This window comes from Phyllobates terribilis, unplaced genomic scaffold (assembly GCF_046119375.1).
Source record: "Phyllobates terribilis strain yellow unplaced genomic scaffold, ASM4611937v1 Scaffold_11__3_contigs__length_659146591, whole genome shotgun sequence".
Lineage (NCBI taxonomy): Eukaryota > Metazoa > Chordata > Amphibia > Anura > Dendrobatidae > Phyllobates > Phyllobates terribilis.
The window spans coordinates 253326014-253338731 of NW_027362771.1; the positions used below are offsets into that span (position 1 = coordinate 253326014).

At 38.0% G+C, this 12718-nt stretch overlaps 1 protein-coding gene across 10 annotated transcripts in view; it reads right to left on the minus strand.

Annotated features, from left to right (window-relative positions):
- Positions 1 to 12718, minus strand: part of KIF21A (kinesin family member 21A) — a 180254-nt gene that overhangs the window by 49740 nt on the left and 117796 nt on the right. For 5 of the 10 annotated variants that reach the window (XM_073652160.1, XM_073652161.1, XM_073652164.1 and 2 more), the window contains exons 12-17: positions 9788 to 9826; positions 6277 to 6355; positions 5966 to 5992; positions 2993 to 3110; positions 2419 to 2607; positions 98 to 297 (exon numbers count right to left, since the gene is read on the minus strand). In XM_073652160.1, the coding sequence (XP_073508261.1) occupies positions 98 to 297; positions 2419 to 2607; positions 2993 to 3110; positions 5966 to 5992; positions 6277 to 6355; positions 9788 to 9826 (652 nt within the window). The remainder of the gene's footprint in view (positions 1 to 97; positions 298 to 2418; positions 2608 to 2992; positions 3111 to 5965; positions 5993 to 6276; positions 6356 to 9787; positions 9827 to 12718) is intronic. The other 5 variants (XM_073652165.1, XM_073652166.1, XM_073652169.1 and 2 more) reach the window with 3 other exon arrangements.

Below are 12718 nucleotides of genomic sequence, written 5' to 3' on the forward strand. Positions count from 1 at the left end.
AGGAAAACCTTTGCTTTAAGTGCTATGGTATATATAATGTCATCTTTCATACAATATGAAAGATTTAATATAATAATTGTAACCACATTTAATGTACCTTTGTTTTCTTCATTTCAACAACCTCTTGCTGCAATTTCTTCATTTGTTTTTCATACTGTGACTGGTTTTTCAATAAACGGGCATGCTCCTTTTGTGCAGCTTGCAGCTTTTGGAGTTCTTTATTCATGGTTTGCAGCTTCTTCTCATACTCTGTTTTTATCTTTTTGGTTTTCTCTTCTGTACATGTTTCCATTGAACCTAAAAGAGATGTTCTACTAATGAGTAATAAGCAGGATGAAGGCCAGGGAACTTTGCTGTAAGAAGGAAAAAACAGTGCAAGTAAAGTGCTGTTTACAGTCTATTTTCATGTCTAGCAATTGGTTTCTTTGGGTAGATAGTGTTTGGCTTTTACAGAAGACTGGATTGTGATTGTCTACCTTCATGCTGGACTCAATAGATTTGTCTTTACTTTTATGTTTGCAGCAGTGGATTGGGCTTTATAGCTTTCTATTAACAATAGGTTCAAATGTGTTTAACCCCTTCACGCCGAAGCCAATTCCCGTTATTGCGTTTCCGTTTTTTTTCCTCTTCTTCCCAGAGCCATAACGGTTTTATTTTTCTGTCCACATAGACATACGAGGGCTTGTTTTTTATGGTACAAGTTGTACTTTTGAATGACGCCATTCATCTTACCACATAGTGTACTGGAAAATGGGGAAAAAAATCCAAGTCGGGAGAAATTGTTAAAAAACACAATTCTGACATTGGTTTTTGAGAATTGTTATTACGGTGTACATTCAATGGTAAAGATGACCTTGCAATATGATTCTCCTCATCTATACAACAACGGCGATTCCCAACATGTTCAATTTTTTATTATTATTTTAGTGGTGAAAAAAAAACAGAAGTTTGCAATATAAATTATTTTGGGTTATGTGAACAAATTGATGCAACAAAAACAGATACTCTAAAGCTTTTCTTTGACGTACGGACTCCATGGATAGCCCTCCAACAAGATCCACATTTAAATCAATTTTACATTTATCACCGTGATAGTTCAGGTTACTTCCGAATTACATCAACAACTACATCATATCTAATGTAGAAAGTTATATTGGGGTCTTTTGGATCTGTGATTCTATTATATTAATGGTCGATTGCACCATGTATATATTGAGTTATTCTGATCTGAAACCAGTTGGATGCATGTACCACTCTCTATTTTCCCCCCATTTCCCCGCCCCAAGCCTTTATAAACATTCTGTCTGATTTTTTTTCTCTACATTATAATCTTGTATTGTAATAAAACATTTTGTGTATATAATATACATTTTTGAAACTAAAAATTATTTTGGGTTGTGTTGCTATTTTCTGAGACCTGTAACATTTTCATTTTTTGTCAGATACCATTATTATTATTGATACCAATTTGGGATAGATGTGACCTTTTGACCTAATTTTGGCATTCTTGAACTTTTTTGGTTTATGGTGTTTACCGATCGGGTTAATTGTTTTTACATTTTGATACATTGAACTTTTCTGAACGCAGCAATACGTGTTTGGTTTTGTTTGTTTTTTTCATATTTTTTAAAAAAGGTTTGTTTTTTTTTTTGTTTGTTTTTTTTAACATTTCACTGTTCTTGTTAGCCCCCTTAAGGGACTTGAAGATGCGATAGTCCAATCGCTTGTGCTATATTACAGCGATGCCACAGCATAGAGCAGAGATCATTCTCTTTTGATGCCGGGCCACAGGCAGGGTTTCAAGGGAGCTCTGTAATGACAAACACAGACGGGGTCATCAGCTGACCTCTGGCTGTCATGACAACCTATTAATGACCCGCGATCACATCATGGGTGCGCTGATGGGCGGAGAGAACGACACACACGCATGCTGGCACGTGTTACATGCTGCTGTCAAGAGATTCACAGCGGCATTCAACATGTCAATAATCGTGGGTGAAGCACCGCTCCACCTGAGATTGTTAGCGGCAGGTCCTGGCTGTAAGGCCACGTGCACACGCTGAGTATTTGGTGAATTTTTTACCTCAGTTTTTCTAAGCCAAAATCAGGAGTGGAACAGTCAGAAGAAAAGAATAATAGAAACACGTCACCACTTCTGTATTTATCACCCACTCTTGCGTATGGTTTACAAATACTGAGGTAAAAAATTCACCCAACGTGTGCACGTGGCCTAATACCCACTGTGTGAGCCTGCTCCAAACACCTGCTTCCGAATTGCTCTGTACATGTACGATGAATGTCGTGAAAGGGTTAAATGAACTACGAACCATAATAAATGTGAAGAAAAATAAAAAAAACATGGCTTCCTTCATAAGGACCTGCCATTTATGTGGAAAATTTAAAACATCCTGTTATTACCCATATTCTGAAGTACACGATCTCGCTCGAGTTGCGTGTCGCGGATTTTGTGTTGCAGGGTCATCAGCTTTTCTTCATACTGCTGTTTCAGGGTGTGCAGCCTTCTCTGGCTGTTCTCCAGTTCATCAATAAGTTTTTGCTTAATTGCGATCTCACATGTGATGTTTGCCAGATCCGCTTGGTAGTTTTCTGTAAGTTGGGAAAGAAAAAAAAAGGAAAGTATTTCCGTACAATAAAACAATAAATGCATATGACAATTATCTAAACATTACTTATTTTCATTATTAAAGGGGTTTTCCACGCCTGTAGTCTGTTTCAAAAACACAAACTTCTGACAGTATAAAAGTCAACCAAATTTATCACAGGGGCTCATGCTGGATGATAAATAGCTCCATTCACTTCCCATTAAAGAACACCTTTAACAAGAAACCACACCTACTTGTCCATCAGTTCCATAATAAACGTGGTGCAAGACATGGTCATTAGTATTTTGGCACAAACTGACCTAAAACTCCAGATTTATCTTAGGAAATCTACTCGAATAGGTTTTGTTTGACATGAATAAAATATGTACCCTTTTCATCTTGTTCTGAATCCGATTCACTTGAACTTTCAGCTCCATCTGCATCTTCATCATCTTCATCCTCCTCTTCTTCATCCTCCTCATGATCGCTTCCATCATGTCCTTCTTCCTACAAAAAGTCATCATTTTGCCATTTTCCATCTTAGACAATAATATTTTTCTATATTTTTTCTATGAAGATACGATCCACGTGCGGACTCAAAAACTGGCAAAATAATTTCTAATAAACAACGGGTGAAATAAGTATTGAAAACATCACAAATTTTCTAAGTAAATATATTTCTAAAGGTGCTATTGGCGTGTAATTCTCACCAGATGTCAGTAACAACTCCTCCAATCCACACATGCAAAGAAATTAAACCATAGATGTCCATAAATTAAGTTATATGTAATAACGAGAAATGACCGAGGTAAAAAGTATTGAACACACTTACTGAAATTTATTTAATACTTTGTACAAAATCCTTTGTTGGTGATGACAGCTTTAAGACGCCTCCTGTACAGAGAAACTAGTCGCATACATTGCTCAGGTGTGATTTTGGTCCATTCTTCCACCCAAACATTCCTGAAATCCTGAAGGTTCCGTGGGCTCCTTCTATGAATTCCTTTCACAAACTTTTCTATTGGATTCATGTCAGGTGATTGGCTTGGCCATTCTAGCAGCTTTATTTTCTTTCCCTGAAACCAATTGAGAATTTCCTTAACTGCATGTTTGGGATTATTGTCTTGCTGAAATATCCACCCTCTTTTCATCTTCATCATCCTGGTAGATGGCAGCAGAATTTTATCAATAATGTCTCGGTACATTTGTACATTCATCCTTCCTTCAATTATTTGAAGTTTTCCAGGGCCGTATGCTGAAAAACAGCCCTACTCCAAACTTCACTGTTGTTATGGTGTTTTTGGGGTGATATGCAGTGCCTTTGGGCCTTCATACATGGTGTGTATTATGGCATCCAAAGAATTAAATTTTGGACTCATCTGACCAGACTATACTCTCCCAGTATTTCACAGGCTTGTCTAAATGTTGTTGAGTAAACTTTAAACACGGTTGAACATGCATTTTGTTCAGCAATAGAGTCTTGGGTGATGGGTGTGCATACAGGCCATGGAGGTAGAGTGCCTTACTTATAGTTTGTTTTTTTTTTTGTTTTTTTTAAACAATTGTACCTCCTGTTTCCAGGTCTTTCTGTAGCTCTCCACAGGTGATCCTAGGATTTTGGACAACTCTTCTGATAATTCGTTTCACTCCTCTGTCTAAAATCTTATAGGGAGTACTTGGTCATGGTCGGTTTATGGCAAAATGATGTTCTTTCCCCTTCCGGATTACAGCCCCAACAGTGCTCACTGGAATCTTCAGTAGTTTAGAAGTTCTTCTGTAATTAATGCCATCATTATGTATTGCAACAGTAATGTCGCAAAGGTCTTGAGACAGCTCACTGGTTTTACCCATCATGAGATGGTTCTTGTGTGGCACATTGTTAATGAGACTCCTTTTTATAGGCCATCAGTTGAACCAGCTGATATTATTTTTCACTAAGTGGCAGGATTGCTTTCTAATTACTGATAGATTTCAGCTGTTGTCATTACTTTCCATGGCTTTTTGCACCCCTGTTTCTTCACGTGTTCAATACTTTTTCCCTATGTCTTTTCTCATTATTACACATAATTTATGGACATCTATGGTTTCATTTCTTTGCCTGTGTGACTGGGATGGGTTTTTACCGACATCTGGTGAGAATTTCATGTCAATATCACCTTTAGAAATGTATTTACTTAGCAAATTGGTGACGTGTTCAATACTTACTTCACCCGCTGTATTTATGAATCATGTTTAGAAACAAGCTGAATATAATTTTCTTTGCCTTCTTCCGTTTTCTAGTAATCTCTAGTTGTATATATTTTTCAAGCAGTCAAAGCTGTAGAAATGGAACAGATAATGCACTCACCAACAGTGTTGCTTGATAATAGTCCTGTTTATTCGGGATTACACATGCAGAATGGTGGTGCAGGTTCTGGTGTGTGGGGGTGAGAGGACAACGGCCGTTTCGTGCTAGTCCTGAGCTTCAACGGGTCCACTACAGACCCTCGTATGTGAGGTTTGGTGAGCATTATAGATCGATTCGTTCAAGAAAAGGCTCTCCCCGATTACTTCAGCACATGAAAGAAGTTCATGGTAGTGACCCTAATAAATTACGCTTTGCTGGTCTCCTGAAGGTTAATCCGCCCAAAAACGGATGTAATTACAATTTAGTTTTACCTCAAAAAGAAGCTAGGCTAATTTTGGACTCTAACGCACAAGGTCCGACAGGACTCAATGATCGCCTGGATTTATCTGTATTTATCTGTATTTATATGAGTTTTCATAAGTTCATTGTAACTGTGTATGCGTTGCATTGTGTTTTTAAACATTTTTTTATTTGTGTGTGGTTTCACTTAATCAACACCTGTGCAGGTGGGTTGGCCGTATTGCCTCATTTTCAGGTATTTAACCAGAAGGCTTCGGTTGCTCACCTGTAGTGGACCCGTTGAAGCGCAGGACTAGCATGAAACGGCCGTTGTCCTCTCACCCCCGCACCACCATTCTGCATGTGTAATCCCGAATAAACAGGACTATTATCAAGCAACACTGTTGGTGAGTGCATTATCTGTTCCATTTCTACAGCTATGACTGCTCAGGTTTCATTATATAGGGAATTTGCACCACCTGGCTTGCATGCACACGGCTAGTGCCCTGTCTACGTGGTTTCCAGGCTAACACTCTTTCATACGTAGAGTGCAGCGTCTAGTGCTCGACAACTGAAGGCTGCACATTGTGACTGGTGCCTTACTATCTTTCTTTACATGCGGTATATATTTTTCTAAATATAATTTACACTATAAGACTGGAACTACTGTGGAAGTTAGGGCTACTGAACGTCATAAAAATACATCAAAAGGATACATGCATGCTACACTACTTACATATATTGTCAAACATATTTGTTTAACCTGAAAATAAAGGATATGTCCAGGATTAGGAAATGTGTCACTGCTTTATTATACAAGTAACAGCCCTACACGCTGTATGATATAAAAAGTTGTTTTAATTTTTACTAATGAAGTTAATTTTTCATCTATGGACTCTGTCCTGAACATGTGTGTGTTCATGCATAGTATATGTACTAATTGTTCTGACATTTCTAAATACACGAAGAAAGCCTTTAAAAATGACGTTTTTATTACTTTCCCGATTCTTATTTATCTGGAACATACAGTATTATCTTCATACTTACAGTATCTAGATCATTGAATTCTTTTTCTGTAAGCCCCCTCTCCTCAGACTTCTCATTGTCTGCACTGTCATCTTTTACACTATAGGAAAAACAAGAAGCATGTAAAATAAAACATCACTTTTGTTCAACTTGGTTGCATATAGCATATCCCAAGGCTGCACATTATGCATTACCAACAATAATTCAATTCTTACCATATATAATGTCCTAAAATATTAAATGTGACCACACTTTGGGTGGTCTCAGCATTGTTTCTTCAACTTTCAATATATTTTAGAATGTACTGTAGATATATTTATATGCAAGTGAGCAGGAAAGCAGCAACATCCACCAATATGTTTACCCATCTTGAGGATAGGCTCACAATACTATAGCCGTTAGGGTGTGACTCTCAGGACTCTCACAAATAATCTGTCTGAAATCACACTGGCTAGTGCTGGACATTGCCGTGTATTGCAGAACACCGCTTTTTAGAACGGCTGTGCTAGGACTGCATTTTAATCCTATTCATCCTGCTCCTTCAAGCAGCTGATCAGTGGGAGCCACAAGAGTTAGATGTCAGAATAAGACAGCAATTTTTAAAAATTTGGCTAAGTCCTGTAACCTGAAACCCATTGAGACTTTTTTTTTTATTTCAATTTTAACACATGAAACGTGAAAAATGAAAATGCAGAACACAAGTTCATTCAAACCTATCTGCATAAATACGAGATAGGTAACGTATAGTACAAGTAAATTTGGACATGTATGCAACTAATTAGCTCCTACAAAAGGTTTCAGGTCAATATGATGTTAACTCAGCTTATTAATAATATATATTGACCACATTTACTTTAAGAAATGCCAGTATCTGCAATACAGTATTAACAATATCCTACAGTACATCTTTATACATTCAAATATATCTTTACATGGCAAACTTTCCATTAATGTAATGGCTATGTAAGCCTTTGGCACCATTTTTTATTGAATTGCATAGTCCTTTTATAAAATAAAAAGTTTCAATTTATTTCCATTAAAATTTTTATCAGCTGGCTTGTAGAGTTTTCATGAGCAATAAGATGCAGGCTTCACAATCCTGTTAGACAAATTGCTGACGGCTCAATTCTACAGCCCATCTCGGACATCTAGTAAATCTAAACGAAGCTGAAATTCAGAATAAACTTAGATCCATTTGATTTATGTTTTTCTTGTTTTGCTCAAAGAGTAATTAAACCTTCAGCATTTTTTTATATATATTTCAAGGACTTTAATGGCCTGCAGATCTGTGGCGGTCTGGTTCTTGAGATTGGTCCAATTAAAGTGCATGCAACATATCGTTATTCTTGAACGATGGGTCATAGGCTACAGAGTTGAGCAATCAGCAAGCTATGAGCAGCTTGCACTGAAGTTTACTGCATGCAAGCTCTAGAACAGGTTTCCCCAACTCCCGTCTCCAAGAGCCACCAACAGATCATGTTTTCAGGATTTCCTTAGTATAGGTGATACCTGAGGACTGGAGTTGGGGAATAATGTTCTAGAAGACAGACTGTATAAAGTTTTTAACTAAACCCAATTGCAAATGTGTTTTATTTTGAAAAGTACAGTCAAAACAATAAGAAATGGGTTCAAATATGTACATGGTCTTTAAGCAGAAGTTGAAGTGTATAGAGTGAAATGAAGAAATACCTGTGATGTGCAACTATGACATGAAACATGATTTTTTTATTTATCGTGTTTTTACCATATTTCTTTGTCACACAACACATCATAAATGGAGGAAAAAAAAACAGAATGTGAGATTAAATCAGAAGCGTAAGGAAGCAAAATTAAATGGTTAATGCCCTAGGAAAAAAATGTAAAGAAAAAATATATAATTGTTAGATCAACAAAGATGTGCAGATGGCATACAGAAAAACTGCTTAGTAAAGATTGAGAAAAACAGTGGCCATATGCATTAAGGGCTGATATTTTACATAATAAAAACAATATGAGATTAAATAAATATTTTACTGTTGACTTTGCTGCAGAAATAGCTTTCAAGATGGCACCAGTCACAGCCATGGTTTCTTTAGGCAGCATAGAGAGGAAATGCTTAATGGGGACAAACCCAGTTTAGGTAATGCTAGAAGTAATCCAACACAGAAAATACAGTATGCCTCACAGCCAATAGGCCTCTGTTTAGTGCTTTATCTACTAAAATGTCCAAACATTTTACCTTTAATATCAGCACCTTAAGCATTGCACTTAAGAGTTAACCTGTCATCCGCTTAATGCTACTCGAATCACGGAAAACATGAATCAGGGATAGTCTCCCCTACTACAAATACCTACGCCTCACTCTGAATCCCTCCAGCTTTAAAAGAAAATAAAATACTTTAAACAATAGGCCAGAAACCAGACTTCTGCGGTGACTAGTCACTGAGGCAGGCCACTCCTGCCATCTCACTGTCTTGCGCTGCATGATTGACAAGTCTCTCCCGATGCACACATATGGAGAGACCGGGTAATCAAGCAGGTTAGGGTGGGTCACAAAGAGGTTAACAGTGATTGGTCATCTCAGTTGCTTCGTTCTGGGCCCCTCCTTTACAGGGATCTTGTCGATAATATCAACCTTCCCAAGCCGTCTATATGAACATGTAGGTCATGGAAAGTTTAATAAAATGATACCTTGATATCTGCAATTTGATGTGTTATTCCAGAGAAATCCACGTTTTTCTTAATATGTAAATGAGCTTTTAAAATCCATGGGCCGGACACAGATCTCTCTAAGAATCTGCCTCCTGAGCTTATTTTAAATGAAAGGGGACTTTACCAGTGTGGAACATGTAATGACCGGCTGCTCCTGATCTCACAGCAGAGCCGTGTGTGATTATAACTAACACAGTGAAGTATTGTTTCTCTGAAAAGCTGGAGAATTTCAGAGTAAAATATAGTCACTTACAATAAGGAGACTGTATCTGATTCATGCTACTCGTGGTTCAGGAAGCATAAATCACATGACAGGTTCCCTGTAAAAATAATAAGACAGTGATTTCTTAATACTCATACTCAGGTTATATTGTATGCAAGAGTGGCTTTGTGAAGGGATTCAGAATAACCTACTCAAAGCACATAATATATCCCACTAGATGAAGAATATCCAGAATCTTCTTTTATGGGTGCAAAGTGTTTGTTATAGTAAGAAAATGTGTATATTATTTTTAATATTTATAGTATACGAGCTGCAGAAGTATCACCTGGATGTGTAACTTTTATAGAAAAGCAGCCATTATACTGGATAACATAGCAATCCAAACAGCAGTTCCAGTAAGAAAATGGCTATTTGGTCTCTGAGTGACAACCCCTGACCTACACTGAAGACTTGGGGTTGTAAGCGGCTCTCATTAACATAGCAAACACTTTGCTCCAAAAAGACGTAGGACAACTATGCCATATCATTGGGTTAAGAGATGTGCTAGTTAGGTATTCTCTTTGTATAACTGATCATATAAAAGAAATAAAATAGACAGATAAAGGGGAGTATTCCAACCTTCTTTCTTCTTGATTGTTTTCTTGAAGCTGCTGTAGCCTTCAAAATCAGAAGTACAGTATAGGCAGCCAAAGCAATGAAGGACAGACCAGACAAACAATGAAAGTTACAAAGGTAAGAATGGTGCATGATCTTGCTACCATCAATAACACAGACTGCACAATATTGTTAGCAATGCATAAATATCTTTACAGTGCCCTAATCTTCAAATGGTGTTTAGGTCCAGTTTTAAGGTTACCCAAGGACATTTTTCTATACTTTTTTGCAGATAAAAATGCAGTACTGAGATGGTTGTTGGTGGTCAGCAGTTTCTTTTTTCAAAAATGACCAAATGACTCATGTGCTAAGTGAATACATGGACAGGAACTGTCCTGAGCACATGATCCCTTTAATGTCATGGAGCAGCCAAGCTACAGTACAAATGTGCCCCTCATATATAAAGCTGTACATTTTTAGATGTATACATTTGCCACCAAAAGTGCCTTTACTAAATTATAACCTAAAAGAACGAAAATGGTTCCACACGTGATTTCTCGGTTTCATTTATCATCAGTAATGTAGAATACAAAATTTTTCTGAAGATCGTATTTAAAGGATAACTGTACTTTCAAGTAACATTTCAGAATAAGCTGACCTCTGAGTACATGAAGATTATCGGAATTTCTGGCCATTATAGTATATGACTTGTATCTTCACCAGTTTTCCCCTTTGCATGCTTTATCTGTAATTTGTGATCCACTGGAAGCTATGGAGAAGAGACTAGCTACTGTAATCCATCCCTTACATAACCTAGCACACACAGAGTGACAAGTATCAGCAGAATGGAGGAGATTATACAGCGCTGCTGAGTTGTCTGGATGTGAATCAGCTCTGGGGTGAGGTAAACCCACTTGTGAAAATATTCACCTCAATCTTTCTATTCCTCCCTCGGCCTGTTTCCTCTCCTGGCTCCTCACCTCTCCATAGAGTATAATGGGCTGTGACAACATGGTGAGCTGGTAATTTGTGTTGTGTTGCAAGAGAGATTTGAGCAGTTTTAAAAATGGACGATAAGTTCAGGATACATAGGGAAAGTGTCTGATAAGTGGACAAGGAAACGGATTTCTCTAACAAGATATATTACAAAGTTTCTAGGATTCGACTGTACTATTAAATTATACAAAGTTTATTGAAAGCACAGTTCCATTTTAAAGAAAATAAATACTTATGTAGCAAGTCATCTGACATATTCTGTGGCCCACCATTCCTTATGAGGTCAACAAGACCATGGGGAAGAGTGGTCGTGGTTCCCCAACTAACACTGCTAGTATCTAGCGAGAGGTCTAATGGTTGCTGTATCCTTTTATGTTCCTTCTCGTGACAAATATGAAAGGTCAAGCACTGCCGTACCTGCAAATCTGCCTCGGGGCTGGATAAAAGATCTTTGAGTGCCATAAACGGCCCGCAGGCCTGAGGTTCCCCATCTCTGATTTAAACGATTATGTAAACAAGAAATGATTGTATTACTTGGCACTCGATTCATTAAGCTAGATTTCTCCAAATGAAGGAATTTATCAAATATCAAAATATACTGCAAACTGTATTGTTCTTATTCTTACCCAATTATTACCCATTTATTTTCCAAATAACACTGAAAAAATATTAGGATACCTTCTGGTTTCCTTTCAGCCAAAGAAAATTTTTGTCAGAGAGTTCTGATATATGAAGCAGGCTCTATGATACTTCCATTTAGGGAAATGCACATGGCTGCATAAGGGAATGAAAACTCTTCATGCAAATGCCTACTGCTCTCCAGTGGTCTGTGCCAGGACAGGACGTGATTATGCCAGATGTGCTTCTGATGATGTAAAGTCCCATTCACCTAACCGATGCAGACAATCACTGGCCTCAGCGGTCAGGTAAGTATAGAATGTTATGTGAAATCTTCCTATTCCAGAGCGGGCCACTAAAGCCTGTGCTTCATTCACAGGGATTAGAGAAGGAAGTGTGCCTCATTTTATTATTTGCTCAAAATGAATAAGAGGATCCCCTGCCTGCTGATAGAAATCCAAAGGAAGATTCCAGGAGACAGGATTGTTAGTGATGTTATGGAAGTTCACGTTTCAAAGTTATTAGACATCTTCACTAGATAAAAAACACAAACTCCTGATGAAGAAGTTGGATGACTTTGAAACGTGTTGACAATAAACCACATCGCTACCAATCCTGTTTCCTGGAATCTTCCCTTGGATTTCTATCAGTGGTGCAGAGCATCCACTTAATCCTTTTAGGCACTTTACCCGTTTTCTTAGCTGTGGGGCTGCAGCAGCTGACACTATTGCTGTGTATTACATAACCACAACAGGTGAGCACGTCCTTCACCCTACTGGTTTTTATTCTGGGATAAGACCTTGTTGCGCTTTTTGTTTCCCAGTCTCCAGTCCCAGTGGGCACAGCCTTGTTCTCCATTCACTCCCAGTCGGCCATGCCCACTAGATGGGGCATGGCCTCGGCTGAACACAAGTGTATGGACCGTGAGGTCATGCCCACTGGCCGGGGGTATGTATAACTCGTACATATCCTCTGTTTCCAGGTCTGAAACTGGTGAATCCCCGCAGTGCACAGTGTGTGCGCTGGGAGATTAATAAGTCTACAGTCACACAGAGTGACTGCAGACTTATCGGTTTGGACAGGACAATCCCTTTAAGCTTTCCTTTCATAACTATAGAAATCATCTAAAAGACAAAAAAATCATTTTATGGTACGGCCATTTATGAAAATCGCTAATGGCCATTACACGTGGTGTCAGTTTGCAGTACAGCAACATGTACTGTTAATGTGTGTTACCGATTGACAAAAACCTCCTTGAAAACACATACCACACTACAATTGTGTGTACAGGCACGTACTGTACTTATTCTCTTTGCTGGAACTCCTTTGATCATGATTAAC